The sequence below is a fragment of the Gymnoscopelus braueri genome, assembly GCF_963280865.1.
Source record: "Gymnoscopelus braueri genome assembly, chromosome: 7".
NCBI classification, from domain to species: Eukaryota; Metazoa; Chordata; class Actinopteri; order Myctophiformes; family Myctophidae; genus Gymnoscopelus; species Gymnoscopelus braueri.
Genome location: NC_137608.1, coordinates 12,418,300 through 12,446,144, shown reverse-complemented (window position 1 = coordinate 12,446,144; position 27,845 = coordinate 12,418,300). Strand labels below are relative to the sequence as shown.

The 27,845-nt window shown below is 42.4% G+C and overlaps 1 protein-coding gene across 1 annotated transcript in view; it reads left to right on the top strand.

Annotated features, from left to right (window-relative positions):
- Positions 1–1,615: 1,615 nt before the first annotated feature.
- The window catches only part of slf1 (SMC5-SMC6 complex localization factor 1), a 67,809-nt gene continuing 41,579 nt past the window's right edge, over positions 1,616–27,845 (top strand). Inside the window, exons 1-14 of the mRNA XM_080434467.1 lie at positions 1,616–1,722; positions 2,753–2,831; positions 6,782–7,013; positions 7,275–7,428; positions 8,425–8,559; positions 9,321–9,461; positions 9,758–9,826; positions 13,856–14,044; positions 14,250–14,419; positions 15,338–15,475; positions 16,586–16,730; positions 17,520–17,685; positions 18,190–18,335; positions 19,189–19,322. Of these exons, the coding sequence (XP_080290593.1) occupies positions 1,666–1,722; positions 2,753–2,831; positions 6,782–7,013; positions 7,275–7,428; positions 8,425–8,559; positions 9,321–9,461; positions 9,758–9,826; positions 13,856–14,044; positions 14,250–14,419; positions 15,338–15,475; positions 16,586–16,730; positions 17,520–17,685; positions 18,190–18,335; positions 19,189–19,322 (1,955 nt within the window). The 5' untranslated portion in view covers positions 1,616–1,665. The remainder of the gene's footprint in view (positions 1,723–2,752; positions 2,832–6,781; positions 7,014–7,274; positions 7,429–8,424; positions 8,560–9,320; positions 9,462–9,757; positions 9,827–13,855; positions 14,045–14,249; positions 14,420–15,337; positions 15,476–16,585; positions 16,731–17,519; positions 17,686–18,189; positions 18,336–19,188; positions 19,323–27,845) is intronic.

Genomic DNA, 27,845 nt, shown 5'->3' with positions numbered 1-27,845 from the left:
AATTTGGAAACTGAAACTGTAAAATAGCTGATTTGCTTCAGGCATTAGTAAGTTGTAGCTCCGTGTGATTTATTACTAATATCTCCACGTTTCCGCGAGTTTCACGTGGACCATAATATTTCCTCCAGTGAGCACATATACGTACATGTATATGGGGCTAATAGCCTTGATACAACAGACTGTCATATGACAGTCATGGATGATCTTCAAAATGGTGTGTGCACTTTCTCCCTTTTTGGTCCATACATCTACTTAAACGTTCTGATGTCAAATATAAAGTGCTTACTTCATGGCCACGGATGTTACAATTATGCTCGGGTCATCAGAAGTAACCGTATATTCCGTATTCTTCAATAAAAAGCATTTTAATCCGATCGGTGGCATTTTCTCCATGTGCTTTCAACTACGTGACCCTATCGGTTGGGAGGTGTATTGCACTCTGATACGTTATAACTCTATGAGAAAATGGCCACCGGTCGGATTAAAATGCTTTTTATTGAACAATACAGAAGATACGGATACTTCTGAGAGCCCGTACATCATTGTAACATCCGTTGCCATGGGGTAAGGACTTTATATTTGAAATCTCAACGTTTATGTAGATGTACGGACCAAAAAGGGAGAATATGCAAACACTATTTTGAAGTTCATCCAAGACTGTCATAATATATATGACCGTCTCGTATCAAGGCACACAATACAATATAATAGACAGATGCGTTCCGTTTGTTGCGGGGCAACATCACCTGTTTCCTAGGCTGTGTGTTTTCCACTTCCTGTCGGATTTCATTGGATATCATTAGTCATCTGACCAGTTTCATTGGATTTCATTTCATATCATATGCATAGAAATAATAATCGAGGTTCATAGGTAAACCAAGAACCTATCATCAGTCTAAACAGTATAATATCACAAAAAATCTATCTGTACAACTAATGAGTTAAGGTCAGTTCACACCAATGCAACTAGTCCCAACAAAACCGTTTTAGAGACCGTTGCAGTGGTGTGGACTGCTACTTTGGCTGTTTTTGAATCCTGAAAAGTAACAGTTTTGGACATATGAGGTTTCCACCGGACAGAGACGATATTCTTAAGTAACTTTTTGAATACATTGCACTTGAGTAGTTTCAGTGCAACATACTTTTTTCACTTTTACTCATGTTTGTTAAGCAAAGTACTTGTAAATGAGTGAGTGAAAGTAACATTTGTATACATACACACACCACACACACCACACACACAGCAGAGACAAGGCAGCTGGCTCAATGTTGCAAAGTTATAAAGGACTTTGATTTAAACGTATAGCAAGCAGCACACCCAGCCAGGCTGGGCTACACATGTGTGTACTGTATTTGCAGGGAATTGCTGAAGTTGAGCACTTGTGCTCGGCTGCTACCCTGGGTAAATATAGAACAAAAACAAATTAACGTAAGCTGTTTATTAGCATTATTGCCACAGTCTTCTATGTTATCTTTAGTGCAAATTGCAGTCTCAAGTCTAATTTCTGTGCATACTAGTTTTGGTGTGTGGCTGACTGGTCTACATCCCCGGGTATAGAGAACTAGTGAAAGAGGGAAATGACATCAACCTTTTCACTTGTGTCCCTTAGGATGGCGAACCCAAAACGAGTGTTCCAGATCTCTGGGATCAAGATTCGCTCCAAAATGGGGAAGCTGGTCAATGGAATCGAGTCGCTTGGGGGACACTACGTCGGATGCAAGGTGAGTGAAACAATTTTTTTTACTGACTTACAGCAGCATAGATTGCAGTTAAACTCATGGTGGGAGCTTGTCTTTCACAAAGAGAGATAAGAGATATTGATTCAGGCGCCAAAGACAGTGCACCAGTTAGGAACAGGCTACTGGACAGGGAGCTACACGGACCTTCATCATCTCCTCCACGATGGAGCTAGCTTTCCTGAACAGGTTGCTTGTGTCCCCGGCATTGATATAACCCCCCCCCCCCCCACCAGGATGCACTTGCATAAAGAGAGAGAGAGCTAGCCATTGAAGACTGATAGAACACTTGCAGCATCCTGTTACACAACAGATTGATAGAACATCTGCAGCATCCTGTTACACACCAAAGGACCTCAGCTCACCTCAGAAAGAACAATCTACTTGGGCCCTTGCAGTAGAGAGGGCATCAGGGTTGTCAGTCCAGTCCAATTGGACTAAGCTTGTGTTCAGTAAGGTATTGTAAGGTACACACACCACAATGTAAAGTTCTGCAATTTTCCTACAGGAATATGGTTTAAAAGCTACAACTTGTTGTCTGTCTCTCCATCATGTCCCTTCAATTTGTAGTTGTTTTGTTGATTTTGTCACCTGGTTGGCTGTATGAAGAACATAAGGAACAATGTTACTAAAACATCATAAATCGCCTAATAGGACTTGACCATACATATTATTTCAGTTGTGACAGCAGGGATTGACAACAATGGTTGCCCGACTGCCCATGGCAAATGAATAATAACATTCGGGCAGGTGGAGTTTGCTTTCAGGTTAGCCCGACGGGCAAGTGCGCTTGAGTGGGGAAGCAACTGTCTTTTAGTTTAGCTATAAACACAAGATGTCTGTTTAAAATAAGTCTTATTTTATAGCTATTGAGGTATGTCCATATCGCACAGCCCCAGCATTTGCGAGTAAAGTATTATTTTTTTACAATTTTTATCTCAGAGGGCAAGTGCCTCTGAACCTTATAGTGTCAACCCCATTGTATTTATATTGAATCCATGTGATTGTCTTCCAGGGCTACGCGGAGAAATGCACACATCTTATCGTCCCCTGGGTGTTGTACTCTGAGAAGTTTATCGCAGCCTGTGCAGCGGGTGAGTGATGACAATTAACCACTTGAATGCTAGTGTCCCTGTTCTGGGAATGTCATAATCGGTGTACAATAGGCCAAGGGTTCCCCAACTTTTCAGGCCGTGACCCCCCCAAGTTTTGCTTCTTCCTACTCCTTTTTGAACATGTTGGGGATGATCAATGATAGCATTTTAAATGTTTTTTGTTTACTTCATTTGTATTTTATTTCTATATTGTGGCTTTCATTGTTCTTGGTTCTTGTTGTTTTATTTTATCTGCAAGTTCAAAATGAAGTTTATCAAATCAAATAAAAAATAAGCACATTTTAACTGGGGACCCCCCACCCTGACAAGCACTTGAAATTGTAGGAGTTGAGGCATTACATTTAGTTTGAGTTGGTACCACAGATAAATATTGTGAAAGCTTGTTGTAAGCTTGTGGTTTCTGTTTTATTTTCTGAGAATAGATTCTGTGTAGGGGAGGGAGAGTGAGTCATGGGCTCAGAATCAATTTAATTGTCACATCACAGGTTTACAGGTGTAAAACAGTGGGTGAAATTTGTTCCATCGTTTTTGTTATTTCCATAAGAGAAAGGCAAGAATAAGAAGGTGGGGGCAAGGGGGAAGAGGTGGACAGAGATCAATAAAAAACAATCAAATGAAGGAATCTATTCATGTAATGTTGTGTAGGAATACAACATTTTAATACCTAATGCTGTGTTCACACCGACGTTTTTCTGAACAATGAATTGGCTTCTATTTTCAATGTTATCTCTATGCAAATTGGCGTTTAAAAAAATGTCATGAGCGTTTAAACGCCTAAATGGAAAAGCGTGCTTTTTTTTCTCCCCAGACCCGAGTTTTGAAGCTTTTGCTTTTGAAGCCTTTCAAACTGTAGGCGTTTAAAGCTCAATTCTAGCCAATCAGAGCACAGCATGATCTGAGTAGGCGGGGACTAGCTCATTCAGCCAAAAATAATGTCAGCCCTCTGCTTGCACTGCCTGCTCGCAGGCGCAGCAGACAGGGAGATGCGGTTTCCGAAAGAAAAATCTATTTTTAAAAATAAAGGCTGTATATGTAATATTAATGGTGATTTGGCAAGAACATGGCATATATATGGTCGGAAATAAAAGGATATGTGACCAACAAGTCGTGAAAGCAGTTAAAACTGGTTATGTTTCGTGAGGAAGGCCTCTCCCTCCACCCGCTCTCCCCGGGGAGAAGAGAGCCCGCTGCGGGCGGACAGGTCACACGGTCCGCTGTGGTTCCCACAGTGGACCACAGCCCGGTTTTCCGCCCGGGTTTCACCGAGCGGGGTAGATGAACACCAGAGGCCGAATTGGACTACACACACCCACACAAATTAAAGTTACTACATACTGTCATGAATTAATAATAACATTTATCACAGAGACACCTACAAATCACAACAGATCACTCTGATCTGCTCTGCTCTCGGCGAGCAAGAGGAGCTCTCCCCACCGCAGCACGGCACGTATATGTGTGTGTGTCAGTGGTGGGAAAAGTCTCTTTTTAAGAGTAAAAGTATCAATACTGCAATATAGAAACGCTCCAAGTAAAAGTCTGGTATTACCAGTAAAAGTACAAAAGTATTGGCATCACAATGTATTTAAAGTACCAAAAGTAAAAGTACTCATTATGCGGTCTTCTGATCCGCTGATGATCCATGTTGTCGTTATGACATGAGTCTTAAAACCCCTTAATTTATACCATAAGTTGCCCACGAAAAGTAGCAGTTTTGTGAGGGAATCCTTTCAATTGGTTTGTTGCGTTCAGATATCGAATCGCTTCATCTCATTGCAAAAGTTGAAAGATAGACGGATAGATCACATAGATTAGAATATAGGCATATGATAGATAGATAGATAGAGTAGATATATCGTTTATTAATATATATATATATGCCTATTATTATAATTATTGTTGCTGTGCACAGTAAACATTGTGAGCTTGTAGATCTGCTATTCTCAAATTTCCGAAATGTATATAGGGTTGATGAAGTGGTTTTGTATCAAAATCCACATAGTAACTCAAGTTGTCAAATAATTGTAGAGTAGAAGTAAAAGTATTGAAAATTGGAAATACTCCAGTAAAGTAAAAATAAGTACTTAAGTAGGCTACAGGACTTGGGTATATGTACTTAGTTACTTTAGCTCTGTCACTGCCCCCCTAACCATTGAACGCCGACCTTGGACTAAACACACGCCCACAAAAACAAAATATTAAAGTTTTTAATCTATCAGATGTACATCTATAGACAGACAACAAACTAAACAATATAATGGAGAACAGAAGTGTAAACGCAGCTCAGTCGCCCGCCCGGTGGTCGCGATGCGATCGTGAGGAGATGCCGGGCCGTTTCCCCACTGGTGACTTGTAGATATGCTATTTTCAAGCTGGTGCAGGCAGCAGGTTCGCTGGTGCTTTTTCCACACAGCATTCGCAAATTTATATGAATGTTTTTAATTAGCAGCTGTGCATGTTAAAGTACTGCAGATTGTTAAACTTGGGCAATTATATACTTTCATTAATTAATAAATAACCTTTATCACACACCGAGTGTGTGTGTGTGTGTGTGTGTGTGTGTGTGTGTGATGATCACTCTAGGTCTAGGAGCTCTGAATTGGCATGTACATGCTGTCCTTTGACCCCTCTCCTCGGGCAAAGTAGAGGAGCACGGTGTGTGTGCTCCTCTACGGTGTGTGCTCGCTCGCCTTGGAGGGAGCGGGGCTCCCACAGTCACCTCTGCCCCGAGGCAGCCGAGCGGCGAGATGAGAGGCGGAACGTCCGCAAAAAAACAGGAAATACTGCAACTTGCTAATTTGTGTATATAAAATATAGATTCCCTGTCGAATCTCCTAATTACACCAACATTATTCTTGTGAAGTAGGTAGTTTGTGCTTTTTTATTAAGATTTATTAAGTTCGCTTTGGTCATTTCTAGCATAGGGAAACACCGAGTGGTGCTCCCCGTGTCAGAGTGTCCTATGACGGGCTCATGGAGAGCAGCGTGGGGGGAAGCGACTGGACGGCCCGTTCAGTTATTTAGCAGCTTGTTTATAAACATTATGTAGATTTTTTATCCATAAATAGGTTATGTAGTAACTAAATATAGACTTATTTCTCATCTACAGCTGCTATTTTTCATTTTTGACTTCATAATGCGCATCTGCTCAAACAGCCTGGTTTTTGTCTCGCCTCGAAAAAGCACACTTGAGGAGACTTGAGTGACAGCTCCTTGGACACGCCCAGTTTGATCTAAAAAACGCCAAGTCAAATGGATTTCTGCGTTTTTTTCACAAAGGCGTCCTTTGGTGTGAACGCAGCATAACCTACCGGTAAACCATTTTAAGACCACAAAGTTATACTATTTCTTTGTCCAAAACTGTTAACTTTCGGGATCTAAATTAAGAAATGGCACAAGTAGCAGATCTACAACCTTGTAGATCTGCTACTTTTGATGCTTTTTGTGTGATGCTGTAGTACAGTGGTTCTCAACCAGTGGTCTGGGGACCACCAGTGGTCCTTGAGGGGGTTCCAGGTGGTCCCCAGCTAAATGATGGAGAGTTGGAAACCAAATGGACCCTTATAGTTAACTCTTGAGAGCGTAAAATGAAACCAAATTTTGGTTTCATTTTACACAAGACTTAAATTATTGTTAAGCATCTGCATTATTTAATTAAATGTTATTTTGATCAACGTTTGCCTGTTATCTCTCCCATGCAAGTTTTAGGTCTGATAGTCTAAATCTCATCAAATGGTGGTCTGTGGCTCAAATGCCGAATAAATTATGGTCCTTGAGGTGAAAAGGGTTGAAAACCACTGCTGTAGTATGATCAAGTAATTTACAAAAGAACACAAAAAGTTAAAATATGGAGATGGGAGGTTTCTGCCCCGACAGCCACGATATCAACCTGTATCCATGATATAACGTTTCTTCCCCTCTGTACACAGGGAGGTGGGTCCTGACCCCCGACTACGTCACGGACAGTTTCAAGAGTGGCACGTGGCTGGCGGAGGAACCGTACGAGGTGCCCGTTTTCCCCCCAGGAACCCCGGCAGCCTTCTACCCTACCAGGCCGTGGAGGGAGAAGGTGCAGGCCGGGGGGCCCCAGGACGGGGCCTTCAGGGGATGGAGGGTTGTTCTCAGGATCCGAGAGGCCTCCCATAGAGTCATGTTCTACAGGTAACTCACCCCCCCCCCCAAACAAATTAGGGAAGCCATTACTAAGTAACTAGCATGAAAATACTATTCTTTTAGGCTTAATAGTCTAAATGTTAACATTCATTAATTCCAGTGCATTCATCCCAGTGCTGTCATTAATTGACCTAGTGACTTTACAGCAGACATTTATACAACAATCATGAAAAATGAAGAAAGAAGAAGAAAGCATTTCAAACTGCTTTAAAATATGAAATATTTGACATTTCTCTGTTTTTCCTATAGGGTTCTGAAAGCTGGAAAGGCCATAGTGTGCCCGCAAACTCCTCCCTCTCACAAAAGCATCACTCATGTGTTTGTTAGACCTGCATCAGAGATCCCAGAGAGACATGGGGAACCCTGCTTCCCTGTGTCACATATAATCCACTATCTATTTGGGGTAAGATCTGTTAAAAACCCTGTATACTTAGTAAACCTGTCGCAATCCTATATTGAAATAGGCTGGGAGGGCTGGCTGGCGGGCGGGCAAACCTCTGACGTCATTCTGACTCAGCCATAAACAAACCAATGTACAACTGCCTACAAATACATTGCCATACCTAACCAATGTACCAGCTCACAACGCTTCATGTTGTGTTGCGTTGTGAGCTTGTAGATCTGCTATTTTCAGGCCAATGTACCCCTCAGAACAGTGGCTAACCACAGGAACCCTAGCGTCTATTCTCTGTGAAAATAGGCAATGCAGAGACGGGACATTCATAGAATTTCCAATGTACGAGACCAATAACTAATCGCGTGTTAGCACTAGAGGAGTTCAGTGTTAATTGTAAGAGTAGCACCTTGACGTCATTGACAGTTGTCCTTATCTTGTCTTTTGACAGGACGATGAATGTGATGATGAAAGCACAGAGTCACTGGACGCAGACGAAGCTGGAGAAAATGAGTCGTCGGCCGCAGAAGAGTTCGAACTCGAATCGGGGCTGGAGGCAATGGTGAGAGCTTGCACTCTTAGCAAGGAGGTGTGTGTGTGTGTGCGCAATGTATTTTATGGGAGGGCTGGCTGGCGCCTGGCGGGCGGGCAAACCTCTTGACGTCATTCTGACTCAGCCATAAACAAACCAATATACAACTGCCTACAAATACATTGCCATACCTAACCAATGTACCAGCTCACAACGCTTCATGTTGTGTTGCGTTGTGAGCTTGTAGATCTGCTATTTTCGGGCCAATGTACCCCTCAGAACAGTGGCTAACCACAGGAACCCTAGCGTCTATTCTCTGTGAAAATAGGAAATGCAGAGATGGGACATTCGTAGAATTTCCAATGTACGAGACCAATAACTAATCGCGTGTTAGCACTAGAGGAGTTCAGTGTTAATTGTAAGAGTAGCACCTTGACGTCATTGACAGTTGTCCTTATCTTGTCTTTTGACAGGACGATGAATGTGATGAAAGCACAGTGTCACTGGACGCAGACGAAGCTGGAGAAAATGAGTCGTCGGACGCAGAAGAGTTCGAACTCGAATCGGGGCTGGAGGCAGTGGTGAGAGCTTGCACTCTTAGCAAGGAGGTGTGTGTGTGTGTGCACAATGTATTTTATGCTTGTTATACATGTTCCTCACAGGATTCACACTGTAATATATCGTTGTTGTCGGGCAGAAACCTCTTGCCTCCATATATGTTTTTGTAAATTAACGCCCTACTTGATCATACTACAGCGTTACACAAAAGCGTCAAAAGTAGCAGATCTACAAGCTCGAAACATGGCGCGAAGCAACGTGTTTTGAGCTTGTAGATCTGCTACTTTTAATGCTTTTGAATTTGAATCCTGAAAAGTAACAGTTTTGGACATGAGGTTTCCACCCGACAGAGACAATATTTTAATTCTATACAGTAGTACTGTGTGGTTTTCAAACGTTGTATTTATTTTGATTTCAAAGCGCTTCATTACTCTTGAGAGCGTACTTGGTTCCATTTGTTATACTCTCAGAGTTTAACAGACCCATAAGGGTCCATTTGTAACCCCCTCCTCAAGGAACCCTGAGGGTTCTTGGATCCCCCCCCACTTTATCCAAGTCTGTTCTGGTTCCATTTATTCCAACTATTGTAAGAGGAGAATGTTGTTGTTTTTTTGGCTTTTATGCCTTTATTGATAGGATAGTAGGAGAGAGATGGGGAGTGACATGCAGCAGGCTGTCGGGAGGGGGACTGTCGGGATCGGGACTCGAACCCCTGACGTCAGGCTTTTTTGGTGCCTGGACCGCTACGCCAGCGGTCCAGGCCGGAGAATGTTTTGTGGTCTTGATAAAAGCTTTGTCTTGTCTATGACAGGACCACGGTGGAGATGCTTTTGAGCCGTCAGACTTAGAGGAGTCGGAGGAGCATGAGGAGGACTTCTCTAAACTCGAGGAGCATGAGGAGGACTTCTCTAAACTGGAGGAAGAGCTGCTGATGTATGCTCTCACAATCGAGGTGTGTGTGTGTGTGTGTGTGTGTGTGTGTTTGAGTGCATGTGTACCAGTGTTGATTTTGACAGCAGATTTAGTTTTAGTCATAGTCTTTTAAATCGTCATTTTCATATGGTCCCATCCCTACGTGGTACAGCATTAAGGCTAAAAGGATAACACAAAAAGTCCTGGTGACTTGTTTCCATTGTGGTCCTATGTATTCAATTCATCAACATAGCATACTGTGTAAAAGATTAACATGACCGTGGCTGTATCAATGCTCATAACTACTTGTTAATGACTTTTTTTCTCTATGCTTAGGAGCGGCCCACGCAAAGTGACTTATACCATGCCTGCGATGTCTCTAATCTTATCCATACCCACTCATCGGTACGTGTGTTTACACACACACACACACACACACACACACACACACACACACACACACACACACACACACACACACACACACACACACACACACACACACACACACACACACACACACACACACACACACACACACACACACACACACACACACACACACACACACACACACACACACACACACACACACACACACACACACACACACACACACACACACACACACACACACACACACACACACACACACACACACACACACACACACACACACACACACACACACACACACACACACACACACACACACACACACACACACACAGCGCTCAGTACCAGTGGTGGGAAAAGAATTAAAAGTTTTTACTTAAGTAAAAGTATAAATAAATACTGCAGTGTAGAAATACTCTGTTAAGTAAAGAGTCCGGAATTAAAACATTTAGTATAGGTATCAAAAGTAGAATATACTAATTATGCAGACTGTCCCATTTCACAAGTTTGCAAACGTATAAAATGTATAAAAAATCTTTAGAAAATAGATCTACAAGCTCAAAGCATTGTGAGCTTGTAGATCTGCTATTTTCAAATGGCCGAAATGTGTATATGGTTGAAGTGGTTAATGTATTGTTTTGTAATAATAATCAAAATCTACAAAGTAACTTAAGTTTTCAATAATTCTAGTGGAGTAAAAGATTTGCCACTGAGATATACATCCACACGGCATAGTGTCATCAGTGGGTTGTACCTAGGGGGGCGGAGTTGCACTCGGGGGGGAAAACACAGATTTCCCCCAGCTGGTATAGATGGAGGGATGTGGGGTTTTCAAACTCATATGCTGTAAAAGTGTACTGATCTAAAAGCAGGCGTCATGGCTTGCCAGATCACAGGCACAGAACGTTGTTGCCACTCGACAAGGAATGCTACATTAGCAAATTAAACAAGAGTCCGATTGGAATGTTGTCCTGACTGAACAGAGGATCCAACACAACACAATGGCCCGAGGTTATCGGATTTAATCACCTGGTAAGAGACACTATTACATTTTCTATAGATATGATCAATTAAACTTATAATAATATCAAAAAGCAAAAGCCATTCATTCATCAATGATGTTTATAGAACACGTTTTAGTGAATTCCAAGTACAGAAGACATCGACTCCATTACAGTTTGGAAACGCAACATGCAGCGATTTACACACAAAACAAGCCAAACCCTAGACCAGAGGTATTCAACAGGGGGTCCGCGACCCCTAGGGGGTCCGGAGGTACTGCAGGGGGTCCGCAAAATTGTTGTTTGATTAAACAATATTTTTGTTTGAAAAAAAACTTTTTTCCTTTTTTTCCTCAAATGTCAAATTGTCTTTAAACATAACATGAATCCATAGCAAACAGATAAATGGAGGCACAATGCACGATAACATGGTATGTTTATACATATTTTGTAGAGATTTTTTATTTTGCACACTACTGGGGCAGGTGCGTATAGGAGCAGGCAATATAAAACACAATTATATACATAAATATACAATATATGTGGTAGCCCCCCCACCCTACAAGGTAGGGGGTCCCTGCTCCATCTCCCCATCAGTTTGGGGGTCCCTGGCCTGAAAAGGTTGAAGACCCCTGCCCTAGACTATCCTCGTTTAAAAACCTACAGAAAACACAATTGTTAATCTGGCAATGAACACGGAGCTAAAGCAGTGTGTAAATCCTGCATGATATTAAATGACGCACTTCGCCAAATGGTAATGGCGACGGTACGTGCCGTTCACAAAACAGTCTCTAAACTGTACTTCAAATTCACTATAAACATTATTGATGACTTAATGGCTGTTGGGTTTTGATATTATGGTAAGTTTAATTGATCATATCTTGTAATAGTGTCTCTACCAGGCGATTAAACACGGTGCATATGTAAACATGTTTTGTAACAAGGAGCGAGACAAGAGGTAACCAGAAGACACGCACCAAAACACGCTCGCCCCCATTTTTCTCACCGACCAGCGGTTCTTGTATTCTTGTATTTGTTTTACGGTTTGAAATAAGTTCAGGGTTAGGCATAGTTTTACTGAGGTTCAGTTTAGGAATAAGGTTATGTTTAGCAGTGTAGGCATAGTTTTACTGAGTTTAGGAATACCAGGTGAATACCGGCGGGTTTGCCCCGGGGCGACTGTGTTTTGGGGCGAGTGTTTTGATACTCAGACGGAGCTGGAAAGAGGGAAACAGATCTCCGGTCTCAGCGGTGCTTGTGCTGAAACTTGACTAATGCAATAAGATATAAGGATAATCTGATAAACCACATGAACCCCAGTTTACGTATTCTCGGGGGAACATAAACCAAACATTGCCAATCTAGCTCACAGTTACAACGCGTCGCGTTCCGACGCGCTGTGAGCTCATAGATAGTCAATGTTTGGTCTTTTTAGTCACATATATCTTAATAAGTCAACTTTTCCGAGGGCGAGTGGACGATTGTGTTCCAGCTGTCCTTCTGATGGATTTTTCTTGGCTGACAATGTCTCTATCGTCCATAAAATGGCTCTGAAAGTGATCAAACGATCGTGTATGATGTAACTCTATGAGGCAGATCGTTCTGTTTTCCCCCGGGACAAAATCGAATGGGCGTTCCTGGGCGTTCCCGTCTATCTCCGTGTGTATCTATAGTGGTAGCCTGGTTCCAGACCATAGACCCCACCCACTCTCTGAGTGGGGCTCCTCTTGGTCTGGTGTCATAATGTGAGCCTATGGCTTTTCACGGTAGAAGAAATACCTGTCAAATCAGAGTCTGAGTTGAGGGTGGGTCTAACGACAAGCCAATCAGCGCCACGGGGCGTTCTCAAGCTGTGCGACACTAGCCTGCGACGTCACATGTAGGCGGATCCTTGGATCTCTTGTGATTGGTATAGGGAAATGCTAATCCCCTCCCCCAAGTAATCGACTACAGTGCAGCCAATTTCAGACTGAAGCTCCATGCAGGTTCAGTCTGATAATCAGGCTAATATAGTGGAGTAGAAGTAAAAGTACTGAAAACTGGAAATACTCCAGTAGAGTAAAAAAATACCTCAAAATTTTACTAAAGTACAGTACTTGAGAACATGCACCCATGCACCTTGTTACTTTACACCACTGCTCAGTACCACACATCTCTAAAATAGCTGCATTTCATCCAGGAGGAGATCGGGTCATTCAATTTCCTCTTGTGTCACATGTCTCAATGTAAAGTGACTTCCAAAGTGAGGGGCGTGTCAATGCCAGGTCACCAGTTTAACCAGCACTGTCGACTTGATCTGAGCGCTGTGATTGGCAGGCCTATTAACAATAAGTCCTCCGCTGTCCTGTCCGCATGCCATGATACCCGAGTGGATCTCAAGCTACGTTGCTATTATTATCATCATCCACACTCATGTAGTTACTACTCCCATTCTGTGAGCTCTCGGATTCTATACCTTCTGCTGAACAGCAAAGCGACTGTCAGAGAAAGATGAGCCTTTTTTTATTCGAATTACCCTCATGCCCTCCCTTTTCACTGCCTCTTCCTCTGTCTACCGATGCCATTTCATCCTTTCCTGTCATTGATTGATTTACTTTATTAACAATTTCGATAATGGTACACTAGTACAGTAAAAAAAAAAGCCATGTTAAAAGGTTAACCATTCCATTGTACATTCATACAATTCCTTAAAGGAGTAGTTGACTTATTTTCTATCAATTACATACCCCATGAAGCGGCCTGTAATCAAATTATTGGCTTAGGGATGTGACAAAAACAAAAAAATCTCCATGAATTCAAGGCTTCATGAGGTGTGTAATTGATAGAAAAGTCATTTTTTGGGGTGAACTAGTCCTTTAACGCATCAAAAACACCAATGCTTTTAGACAGCCATGCTTTTAGTTTAGTTTTGAGCGTGGACTAGGGGAATCGAGGCTTATTATGTCGGGTTGACGGGGCTATTCTACATTTTGTAGTGAAATGCATTTTTTTCACCCTCAAGTTTCCCCATGTATTCCTCGTTCCACTTTCCACACAGACGGAGCCCTCTGTCCATCCCGTTGTCCAGGAAGCGTGGTCGAGAGGAGGGTTCAACAATGCCAGCCTCATGGCGGAGGGTGGACTCTTCTCTGTCGCGTTGGCAGACATTATCGCCGCCTTGTCTCCGGGACAAGGGTTGGTGCCCCCGACAAAGTGCATGGCGTCCCTCCTGTGCCACGCTCTACAGGTAGGCCCCGCAATTGCAATCCTGACCCCACAGTGACAATAAAGTTGAACCTTGATCCTAACAATCCATTGAGTTTGTTTTCTCGACAAAAAAATCTGATTCTTTGAGTCTCATTGTCATTGATTAGCTGTAATTCTACTACAGCCTAATACAGCCCCACTCCAACTTAAATCCTTGTGTGTCTGTGTGTGTGTCCCAAACACAGGGTGAAGCCTCTCCTGTCTTCTATCGAGACATCCAGGTGGTCTTGGACAGACTGCTGCACTACAACCCTCCCTGGCTGTCTCCTAGACGAATGAGGAAGTATTTCACAGACGTGCTGCAGTGTCCCGTCTGTGAGCGGGGCCTCTGGCCTTTCCTGGAGACAGCCATCAGGTAGGTCCTTTTTTTTTGTTTTTCTTACCCCGGCATCCAAAGGAATCCATGTCAAAATCTCAGTTGTTTTATTAGGAAAGAGATTACTAACAGCAAGGGTTCCCAAACTCTTCACACTGCGACCTCCCAAAATAATCACATTTGAAGTGAACTGGGGACCCCCCACCCTGACAAGCACTTGGAATTGTAGGAGTTGAGGCATTACATTTAGTTTGACTCGGTTCCACAGATAAATATTGTGAAAATAGTCACTGCGAGGCTTTGTGAGCTTGTAGAACAATTTGGGGGTCATCCTTAACATGAAAATGTTAACCCATTCAATCTGGGGGTCCCTGGAACAAAAGATTTTGGGATGGGGGTCTGCGGCCAAATGCATATCATTGTGGGGGTCCTTGACATGAAAAAGTTTGAGAACCACTGATATAGAAACATACGTTTTTCAGAAAACTATGGAAAAATATAGACATTTGTAGAATCCGCAATTGGAATCTCAGGTCTTAATGTTTTAAGAGAACCACTGATTTTGTTCTTTATTTACCCAGGGTAGTAGCTGAGCACAAGTGCTCATTTTCAGCAACGCCCTGCACTTAGAAACACACAGACAGACAGACACATTAAAACCTGGGAGCTGACTAGTACAACCACAGTCTTATGCTGTTGGCCACTAAGCAGCTCCACTGGAGCAGATGGGGTTTAGTGCCTTGCTCAAGGGCACTTCAGCGGTGTTGAGGAAGTGGTGAACATTCACTTCCCCACCCAGATTTTTCCTGCCGGTCTGGGGATTCGAACCGGCAACCTTCCGGCAACGAGGGCGCTCCTCTAACCTTTAGGCCACCACTGCCCGCAGATTCGAACCGATGCATGTATCAACTGCGTTCTTGGCTTATTACAAACTTTTTATTTGTCTTTTATTTCCAGTTACTGTCTGTCCAGAGAGGACACATGTCACCCTCTGCCTGGCCATGCCTCACCAGCACTGTTAGACTTCCAGAGATACCTCCTGCAATTTGTCATCAGGCTCTTCCATGGAGAATTCTATGCAATCACCACCACCAGGTATTATATCCTCGCTGTCGGGCAGAACGTTTTTGTGTTTTTTCGTAAAATTAACGCCCCTTCATACTACAGCGTCACACAAAAGTAGCAGATCTACAAGCTCAAAACACAGCCTTGAAATGTAATCCTTGAAAAGTAACAGTTTTGGACATAGAGATGGTATGATGTACCGTATTTCTTTGCTTCTTTCTTTTTATAATACAAATTGCTTTTATACACCAAGCTGAGGACTATATAGGCACTTCTGTCAGGAATAAGACTTTTAAAAAGCTCTATATAAGATATATATATATACTGTATATAGAGAGAGAAAGCTTGCTTCACACTCACTCAAACACTCTCTCGCACACGCACACGCATACACATACACATACTGTGCCCCAGAATAGGGATGCTAAGGTTATTTTTTTTAAATGTTATTTGTTTATTTAGACGGGATTAATGAACAATACATATCAATGTAAATACACCAGACTTAGCAATGATGCTAATTTTCATCCGCAGTCCCCGCCAAACAAAAACATAAAAACAAGCAACAATGGAGTACATTTCATTACATTACACAAAGAAAACAGAACACGGGTACAAAATCTATTTAACCTATTAAGACTTGGAACGCACCTGTGTAATTTTTTGATTTGAGCTAAAAAGCTTTATTTTACACTTTGGCGAGAGTGCCGCGCTACGAGCTTGTAGATCTGCTATTTTTGAGAAATCGTGAGCATTTGTGCAAATATTTCAATTTTTTTTCAAGGGAACATTTGTAACTCAAATATTTGCTTCTGGGGGTCCCTGGAACCAAATAATTTGAGATGGGGGTCCGTGGCCAAATACATATACATTTTGGGGTCCTTGACATGAAAACGTTTGAAAACCACTGACGTAGCAACAACATTTTTTCAGAAAACTGTTGGATTTAGAAGACATTTGTAGAATCGGAACCTCAGGCTTTAATGGGTTAAGACTAAAACGATCAATTTGACTTGACTCATGTTATTGCAGTAAAAAATTGCAGCGGATCTTTTGAAGTTCCAGCAAATAATGTCCGCTTGTGACGTAATAATCTCTCCTTTTTCCATGTGTTCAACCTCCCCCTCCCCACACCTCCAGTGTTGACCCGGACAGTGGTCTCGCGGTGATGGTCTCCCACCCGTCCCTGTATGGGATGTGGACTGTATGGGAGCGTTCTACTGTTCTGTCCGTGGCTGTGAAGCGCCTCTGTGAGCTCCTGATCTGCGCTGTGGTCTGGGAACAGGTACAGTTATAGGCCTGTCACAATTATTACTTTATCGTCTAATCCAGTGGTGGGAAAAGTACTCGAAATATTGACTTAGAATTACTTGGTTACAAGAAAAAGTCCAGATTTCAAAATGTACTTGAGTACAAATACAAAAGTATTGGTAACAAGATTTTACTTAAAGTACCAAAAATAGAAAGTACTCACTATGCAGAATGTCCTATTTCACAAGTTTTCAAATGTATAAAATCTTTTGAAAATAGCAGATCTACAAGCCTCACAATGGGTCTTATCACGACGCAGTGTAAGCTTGTAGATCGGCTTTTTTCAAATGGCGGAAATGTATATAGGGCTGAAAGTGGTTAACCTAAAAAATGTACTCAAGTACAGTACTTGAGTAAATGTACTTGTCTAATCGCAATTATTTGAGATAATCACAATTATTTTTGCCATAATTGATTCCATGTTGAAAACATTTTCATACAAATGTGTCAAGCTTGTAGGTCACCTATATCCACTTTTTTTAAAAGTATTTATCATTTATTTTTATATTTCAGTTATTTGTCATATCTGCCCTGTGCAATATATTTTTTATTGCAATTCCTAAAAGGCAAACCGAAATATACAAGGTCTACAAGTTCACACTATTTTGATCTACAAGTTCACCATTTTTATATTTTTTTGTGTGCTTATAATGCCGAGCATAAACTAGGGTTGAAAGTGTATAAGTCTATAACTGTAACACAAAATGTTGAGGGAAAAAAAAAGGTATACAGACAGACGGTAATGATGTGACTTAACTTGAAGGATCATCCAAAGAGAGACCTGACACAGAGGGAGCTGGTGGACATCTTGTTGGACCTGCTGTCTGTCCTGGTGGAGTTCTGGTGTCAGCAGCACGTCAAACGCAACCGCGTCCTCATGGAGACGAGTCTGAAGGACCTGGCGGAACGTATCGCTGTGCTCGGCCAAGGTGAGGACGAGGTGTAATGTATTGTATTGTGTATGTATTCTGCTGATCCTTGTCTCCCAAGACTCATTTCTCCCGAGGGAGACAAAAGAAAGTAACCTTGAACTTTGAGGAGGAGGAGGTTTCACCCAAGGACCCCCCAAATTGATATGTATTTGGCCTTTCAAGATTTTTCTAAAGTATTCAATAAATAGCAGATGTTCAAGCTCACAGTGCAGCGCAAAGTGAAACCTTTTCAGCTCGAGACCCAAAAGAGACATTGGTTTCTCCCCGGGACCCAAACTTAACAAATACTTTATGAACTAGAAAAAGTGCTCCTCGTAGCACAGGTATCCGCCAGGTCAGGTAGGTTATTGTGGGCCAGCAATTTTTGGAATTCACCAATCAGGATCGAATAGGACAAATCTGACGGATGTCGGTGTGTGACGCTGTAGTATGATCAAGTAGGGCGTTATTTTACCAAAAAACACAGTTAAAATCTGCTTATTTGTTCTTCCTCTCCTCTAGACCTTTCCCCAGAGGTCCTGGTGGACTTGGTACACAGGATCCCCTCCTGCACACTGGGCTTGGTGACTGCAGATGCTGTCTTCAGACACCTGTGCCACAGGAGTGGCTTCTCCATGGGAGACGAACCCCTATCAGTCAAGAAGATGGTGCGTTTAAAGTCATTTTGTTTTTCTCTAGTTTCTGTTTTCAATCATTACCGGTGACCCTCCAAATGACTTTAATGACCGGATGATCATTTATTTCTTAGTCGGGCTGGGTAGGGTTTGGGTATTGAAATTGGGTTCCAATTACGAACCAAACCCAAATTGCTGGGTACCGGGTACTCCTACGAATTAAGGAATCGAATCGGAAAGTCCTAATCATTCTACGAATTAAGGAATCGAATCGGAAAGTCCTAATCATTTAAGGGTACAGTATTTATCCTATAAATATACTGTAGTGTACAACAAGCATTAACTGCTGCTGCTTTCCATTTTGAATAAACATGATATGAGAGGTTACTATTCATTATATTTCTTAAAGTTCGAAATCCTTGATGTAAAATGTATTGACCCGGTCAGTTGTTTGGTTAATGTAAACACTAGTTATTTTTCAGAGCATTGGCTCTGTCTCACTACTAATGTACACAGTAATAGTAAATAATATATTTATAAATGACCTAATTTATGCTTCATCATATGACACTTTCATGCAAAAGTAGTGAAAATCTACATTTGTTCTTTGTCGTATGACAAAGGCAGTGAAACGCAAAAAGTTATGAGCTAGATCGGCTATGTTGTCATACTTTTCTTCTTTTTTTTTTTACGTCTATATGAGAGCTGCTGATATTGTCAACATTATCAAGGTGTGCTGCGGTGGAACATCTGGCTTCCTCTTCTCTCACAGTTGGCAGCATCTTTGCGTCTTCATTTCCCCGTGCAGATGCAAACACCACACGCAGCGGTAGAGGCATTGTCTAACCTTGTGTGTGTGTGTGTTGTTTCTCTCTCCTCCTGACAGGTGTCATCCTACCTCCCCGCCTTGGGGATGTTAGGTGGGGGTTGTAGTCGAGCAGACAGCGGCGGCAGCAGGAGGTCTTGGCCAGGGAATGAACCCGACGCACACAGCTGGACCGGCCCAGGGACAGCATCTGGGTCAGTACCGCCACACAGCTGTCTGTCAGCCCGCCCCATCACTACGGCTCTCTCTCTCGCTTAACCCATTCAAACCGGGAACGCATCTGTGTCACCACTTTATCTATATTTTATACTTTGGGCTATTCAAAAATAGCAGATCTACAAGCTCATAACGCGGCACCGAGTGCCGCACTATGAGCTTGTAGATCCGCTATTTTTGAAAAATCATCAACATTTTGTGCAAATATTTGAATATATATTTAAAGGGAACATTTGTAACTAAAATCTTTGCTTCTGGGGGGTCCCTGGAAAAAATATATTTTGAGATGGGGGTCGGCAGCCAAATACATATCCTTTTGGGAGTCCTTGACATGAAGAAGTTTGAGAACCACTGATACAGAAACATACTTTTTTTCAAAAAACTGTTTAGAAGACATTTGTAGAATCCCCAGAAGCAAAGATTTGAATTAAAAATGTTTGCTTTAAAATATACATATTCAAAGATTTGCACAAACTTTCCACGATTTAAAAATAAATAGCAGATCTACAAGCTCATAGGCACTCGGTGCCACGCTATGAGCTTGTATATCTGCTATTTTTGAATAGCCAAATAAATTTCCCAGTCTAAATGGGTTAAGGTCAAAGTTTCAAAAAGAGCTCAGAGCGCAGCATCGTGGGCGGGCGGTCGGGAGGACAGATGCGTCCCCTCGGGGGCGCGGACTTGTGCGACCCCACGTGAACTTGGCTGTCTTTTCTGTTGCACTTTACTCTGCTCAGCATCTACAGCCGAGCAAGAGTAGGACAGAGTAGAAGGAGCTTACTAAATTATTAAAGGTAGGGTAAGTGATTTGCTTTGGTTAAAATAAGTGTTAAATAGCTCTATATTCTGATAGTACTCATTGCTATAGAGTGTTTGTTCAGTATTAGGAGTCTCCTTGTCTCTCCACCTCTTTATTAAACAGAAAATGCATTTTCGTTTCAGTTTCAGTTTCATTTCCAATTTTATCCAACCAGGACAGAGAACTCAATCAGGATACAGATTAAACAAGTGAAATTGGAAGTGATGACACTAAGAAATGAGCAGACAAAATTGGAACTGGAACACTATACAAATTAAGCTTAAAAATGGGTACTTTCTCCTGATTGGCTGAGATTTTGACACCTACCGAAAAATTTATTTTCTGTTTATTAAAGAGCTGGAGAGACGGGGAGACATCTGTTACTGAACAAACACTCTATAGCAATAATTACTATCAGAATATAATATTTTAACCTTTTAACAAAATACTTATTGTTTTAACCAAAAAATATCACTTACCCTACCTTTAACTTCTATTTTTTTTTCTATCCCCACTATGTGTCAGACATGGTTACACAGCTTTTGTTTAGTTTATTCCTCTCATCAGAGGTTGGCACTATCGACAGGCATGTTCTGGAAGCTTACGATGTATTGTTTTGAATATGAATACGGTATTCCCAAGTTTTACCAAAATAAAACACAAATTGTCTCCAAATGGTACATGTCTGTCATGTCACACAGAGTTGACTATAACAATATTGCGTGTCTGGTTCCACAGTGGTATAAAGTAACTAAGTACATGTACTAGTAAAGTAAAAATATGTCAAATTTGTACTTAAATACAGTACTTGAGTATTTTCAATACTTTTATTTCTACTCCACTACATTTCAGAGGCAAATATTGTACTTTTACTCCACTATTATTTGAAAACTTTAGTTACTAGTTACTTTGTAGATTTTGATTATCATTACGAAACATACATTAACCACTTCAGTCCTATATCGATTTCGGCCATTTGAAAATAGCCGATCTACAAGCTCCCAATGCGTCGCAATGAGCTTGTAGATCGGCTATTTTCAAAGGATTTTTATGAATTTTATATATTTGAAAACTTGTGAAATGGGATATTCTGCGATATTCTACTTTTACTTTTGATACTTGAGTACATTTTGATACCAATACTTTTGTACTTTTACTCAAGTACATTTTTAATTCCGAACTTTTACTTGTAACAGTATTTCTACATTGCAGTATTGGTACTTTTACTTAAGTACAATATTTGAGTACTTTTTTCCACCACTCCGCCTGTGTGTGCGGTCAGTTTCTTTGTTCCCAGTGGTTCGACATGCTGATGGGCTCATTACAGTAGTGATCATGGCAGATGGTGTGTGTCTGTATTAGTCTTCATGATGAAGGCTTTTCATCAGCCTGCCTGGTCTAAAAAAGAAATGATAATATCAGACATCTTCTGCACTCGACTTTGTCTGTAACACGAGGACTCATGTGGCCACCGGTGCATTTAGAAGTCTAGCCCCGCAAAACAGTGCTGAACCACAGACAGACAGACAGACAGACAGACAGACATACAGGATGGTTTGAGGGACGGCAGCTGGACACAGAGGGAGAATGGAGGTCAGGCGGAGCGCGAGGAGTTGGTGTGTGCGATTGTACCCTGGTCTGATCTTACACGTGTGTGTGTGTGTGTGTGTGGGGGGGGGGGGGGTGATATGGACATGATGCTGACAGCATGATGGACAGATTCCCCCCTCATCCCCAGGGCTAACCCTCCTCACCTTTACAGACACAGACACCTCTCACAAACGCATCACATCTACATGCAGACACACGTGTATCAGACATGTTTGTGCTGTTGCAGCAGCAGGTAGTTGGCCTGTAGTCAGGGCAGGTTGTCATCAGGGAGCAGGTTCATCCAAAGCAGTGGTTTCTCACCCTTTTTTGCAAAAGCTAAGACCCACGCACGTGTGCGCATGGCCACTGCGGTGGTTGTTTTTTTTGTTAACCACTTGAGCCATACAGTATATAGCAGTGGTTTGCTTCATGTCAAATGCCCCCAAATTACCCCTGTCTGAAAATATTTTGTGCCAGTTACCCCCAGATTTGTGTGTTTGCTGCGCTGAGGTTAAAATGATTGAAAAAACGAAGTAATTAAAATGATTGTGATGCTCTATTAACAAATTTTACTCGTCACCCCCTGGAATCCCCCCAAGGTCCCCTGGGGGTCCCCTGACCCCACTTTGAGAACCACTGCTATATAGCATACAATACGTCGCATCGGCAACGTGTTGTGAGCTTGTAGATTAAGTTTTTTTTTTTTTACTTCTTGAAAAAGTTGTGATTTATTTCTTTGACAATATGCCTAAAATAGATATAGATATTATTATTACTGTAATTCACTATGATGTTACATGTAACAAAGTCAGCTATGTTAACGCTACAAGATAATAGATTCTGTGTGACAAGTGGACTGATGTCAGAAAGGGAACATTCATACAGGCAGACAGTCGATGAAAGTAAGCTATGATTCTGGAGGACTACCTCCATACAGATTAGGCCTCACCTGGGATTTTTGGCACCCTCCCAGTAGACCCCCAGTTTAGTAAACGCATAGGACCACAATGGAAACGAGTCCTCAGGATGTTTTTTTTTGTCATCCTTTTAGCCTAATTGTTTTACCGTAAAACATTTTTGACTAATAAAGTATTCATTCGTTGGCTAAAGGGCCTTTCTGTGTGGAGTTTGCATCATAGATATAGAAACCTAGATACCTCATTGGCCTCTGCAGTTCATTGGAGCGACCTGCTTGGTATGTGGCCGCCATATTTCCGGGGGGGACGGGCACTGGCCAATCACCAATAACCTTAAGAAAAGACGCGCCCCCACCTTCCTCTGATTGGCCTACCGAACGCCCCCTTCTGTGACGCACACGGAAGTTTCCAGCTTGCCCCCCAGAAGCATAGAGGAAGCGGAAGTGCGTCCGAGATGCCGACGCTTCAGAGCCAGAGGAGGCGTCTACCTTTATATGTCTATGGTTTGCATGTTCTCCCCGTGTACCCTCACAAAAAACATGCAGTAATCCTGGTCTCTATACTGCCTCCCCCTGGTCAGCCGGGGCGCCTGATGGAGGGGAAAGGAACTGGTTGGAATAACATGTTCCTTCCACGCGCTACGTCTAACCGGGGAAACTCCCCCCTGTCAGGTGATAAGAAGCGGCCTGCTCACTCCTCATGCATTGAAGGAAGCATAAGCTCAGTTCGGGGCTCTCCCCAGGCTGGCAGAGGGAGAGTAGCGCCCAGGATTACAAGCTTAGGCAATTGGCACTGGGTGAAAAAAATAGTTACAAAAATTGTGGGATAAAAATGTATATATACAGTCAATCAATCAAAAACACAGATCTACAACCAATCCTCATAGAGGTGCTGCTGTGACACAGCCAGAAGGTACAAGTAAAGCATTCTTTGTGTTTATTTTTTTTTCAATTTCTCTACTGACAATGGGCGTGAACAGAACCGAGACAGACAGACACACACGGTTCAAGAAGGCTTAACGGAGCAACACGACCCCTTAGTATATATTCCCTTCTCGTCTGCTAGAATGCATTAGGTCATGTTAAACATGGCGTTGGAACCGTGCGCGGCAGGGAGGATATGAGACGCCACGCGCACACACATTCCTGCGGGAAGCAGGGACAGCCTGCCGATGGGGCACGGATCCAAGCCACCCAAAGCCTCCTCGTCGGCTCCACTTGCGTATCGCCGGACGGCCGGCCGGACGGACAGACAGACTAGATGGCCGTTTGACTTGCCGTATGACTGGTCTGGGCTGGCTGGCTGGCTCGCTGTCTGCATGTCTGGCACTGGCTGCGGCTAGCAGGAGGTACGCCGTAATTGAACCGACGGTCCCTCCCGCCGGCTTAATCAAGCGCGGCTTATTGCTTTTTCCCTTCTCAGACCATTTGACTGTGTCATTACCCTGACGCTGCCCGCCCGCGTCCTCCTCCTCCCCCTCCTCCTCCCCCCCCCCCCCCCCTGACCAGATCGTATGGCGCTCATGTTGGCTACACGTGAAGAGAAGCTCTGGAAGTAGACCAACTATACGGCTACGCTGTTACACTGATGGTATATGGAGTCTAGCTTTAAACTGTTCAATGGACAATATGTGAGGTTTTTACTGTTGAATGGGTCACGGGAGATTGATTCTCAAAGTGAGGTCCGAGGACCCCCAGGGGTCCTTGTGGGGGGCTACCAGAGGGTAGCGTCACAATCATTTAACCACTTTGACCATATTTTATACTTTGGCTTTTCAAAAATAAATAAATAGTCTAGGACCTGGCTAAGATATGTATGCACTTAATTTAGGAGAGATTATCTCAACTGTTTTAGGCTAATATGACCACAGGGAACAACTTAGGAACTATGAGAAATTCTCTATCCGGGGCGAAATACCTGAAAATGACCACGCCCTTTTTAAAATTCCAACATCTTCTAAACCGTTGGAGTTACAGATTTTCTGAGGTGCTCAAAATGTTCAGAATACTCATGTTTGAAACCCGTGCCCGAGCCAGCAACCCTACAGGTCATCATAGTGGCCAAATCCAATATGGCCGCCACCTGAAAAAGGTTTTGTCTATAACTTTTGAACCAGAAGAGCTATGAATGCAAACTTGGTGTCTGAATCATGTTTTTTGACAATTAGAAACATGTTGGAATGCTTATCTTTATGACTGGGTGTGGCTGGACCTCTATTTTGCATATTTCAAAGATGGCGACTATCTGACAATAGTTTTACTTCCCTTAATCTTCTTCATTTTTGCAAACTTGGTGTCTATTTTATACTTTTTGAACATTAAAAACACATTAGAATGCTCATATTATTGATTGAAGCCATCTAGAGCACTCTGATTTGCTTATTACAAATATGGCCTATATCAAAAATGTTATGTAACAAAGTTTCATCCAGATTTGAGTGTAGAGTTGTTGGAATGAGTTAAGATCAAACTGAAGAAAAGAAACAACCTGTGTACAGATGTTGAAACAATAGAATATGAGTTGAACCCAAATTATACAGCAACAGCCAGTACAGTATATGCAGAGCAATGCTCAGTATAAATTGAATAATATCATACTAGTCAAAGGTGTATAGAATTTCAATTTTAACAATATTATGTTTAAATTAGATTTTTTTTGGTTCTAATCATACAACTTCTATATCAAGGTGCAACAGACTCCAGATTTGCATAATTTGCTTTATGTCCACTACATGACTTTTGAAGCCACGGTGGAGGAGGATGGTGCAAGCTTTACTGGCATCTGCAAGATGGGTCCAGTAACGTTCCCAAGTCTTAGTCATGGAGTCCCAATACCAGCCCAACATATTGAAATCTGGGATGTAATGGCCTTTTGACATGCTGAATGTATGTATCAGTTCTGTTGCTGTTGTAACACCAAGACAATTATGTACAATGTACAATAATACAGATTGTTCAAATTCTATACATCCTATGATAGGATTACATGTATGCTGTGCATTGTTGCACATACTGTACTAGCTGTAGCTGTATAATTAGGAATGAGTTCTACTCTAAATCATTGTATTGTTTCAATAAAATTACATATGTAAGATACATTGGTTGTTTCATAACATAGTGGCCATATATGTGATATGCACATTAGAGTCCTCTAGATAAATTAAATCATGAAGATAAGCATTCCAACATGTTTCTAATTGTCAAAAAACATGATTTAGACACCACGTTTGCATTTGTAGCTCATCTGGTTCAAACATAGCCAAAACCTTTTTCAGGTGGCGGCCATATTGGATTTGGCCACTATGATGATCCCGAAGGTTGCTGGCTCGGGCACCCTTGCTACATCATCAGAGCATGCCCAGGGTTATATCTGGGACACATTTGGTGCTTTTAGATTGATTCACGCAAATATATTCTTATGGCCCTGGACTGTAATAAGTTGACCGTTTTTAGCTGTTCTGTAATAAAATATAAAATTTTACATTTTACACTTATCTATTTTTCACTAAACATGAGTATTGTGAACATTTTGAGCACCTCAGAAAATCTGTAGCTCAAACGGTTTAGAAGATAGAGCCATCTTTGAAGTAGCGTTCATTTTAAAAGGGGCGTGGTCATTTCCGAGTATTTCGCCCCGGATAGAGAATTTCTCATAGTTCCTAAGTTGTTCCTTGGGGTCATATTAGCCAAGAACAGTTGAGATAATCTCTCCTAAATTAAGTGCATACATATCTTAGCCAGGTCCTAGACTAAAAAGATCTACGAGCTTATAGATCTGCTAAGAAGGCCGCCTGGCAATCGGATGGTCACCGGTTCGCCTCCCGGCCCCCCGCCCAGTAATGCGTGTCGAAGTGTTCCTGAGCAAGACGACGTAAAAAAAATCCTTGAAGCGCTCATCATGACTACAGTATCTGAATAGTCGTCAGCTTGGGTGAAGCTGAAACTGAATTTCCCCCCCGTGGGATTAATAATAAGGTCTACATGAAAATGTTATCGTGAGCTAATATGTAAGTGGTCTCCTTCTTTTCCCCTTTTTTTTTTTCTTGCACCTAGTGCCCTACGCGGGGGTCTCTGTGTGCAGTGCAACAACCTAGACTTTTGTCCATATCACTTTTTATAGTTTTTTGCAATTTTCTAGGGAAGTCGCCGGGCCGCTTGAGTGAGTGCTCACTTGCCCCGGGCCGCGAATTGATAGCTGGAACCAACGTGACAGAATGCTGGCCTCCTATAGCAGCAGACCATGTGGGAGGGGGGGAGGGGGGCGAGTAGGGGGCACACGCCAGCCAAGTACTGTCAACTCTTCTAGTGCCAGCCTATATGGACAGGGGACACTTGGGTTAAGTGGTTTGAGATGAGAAGTGGCACCCTCCCTCCATCCTATCCTAGACACACTTTTCCACACCGTCTCTCACACACACACACACACACTCGCGCACACACACACACACACACACACCTCGTCTCACATCTCTTCTCAGCCTTGTCCCAGCTAATAACAAGCAACGTGACAGGACGCGTGTTTCTTCCTCTCTCTCACTGCTGGGAGCTACTACTTCTTCTTTTCCTGGCTTCTGAACAAGCCAATTACCAGCGAACAAGCCTTCTATCCCTGTAGTACGGATGGTAGCTGCTCCCCTTCACTGTCACACACACACACACACACACACACACACACACACACACACACACACACGGAGCAGAGCCATCAGACTTGATGCAGGCAGATCTCCCATACCCACAGACTCAACAGGACTGGTGACAGCCCCACAGCTATTAGCACGCCCATGCTTTGAAGAGGCTTCACTTCACTCTTTTTTTTCTCTCCTTCTCTCTCTTTTCCCCCGTATACTATTTATTCCTCCTAATGTGCTCGCTCACAGCGAATTCTACGTCTACAAGCGTTTGAGGCTGTTAACCCATTTAGACCGGAAAGCATCTGTGTCTTTGTTTTAGGATTTCTTTGGGCCATTCAAAAATAGCAGATATACAAGCTCATAGTGTGCCACCGGGTACCGCGCTATTAGCTTGTATGAGCCCTCCTATTTTAGAAAAATCGTGAAAATAATGTGCAAATCTTTGAATATATAGGTATTTTTCTTGAAGCGAATATTTGTAACAAAAAAAAAATAGTAAAAAATATATATATATATGTTGCTACAATATCTCATCATTTTTGGTGTTCCTTACATGAAAAGG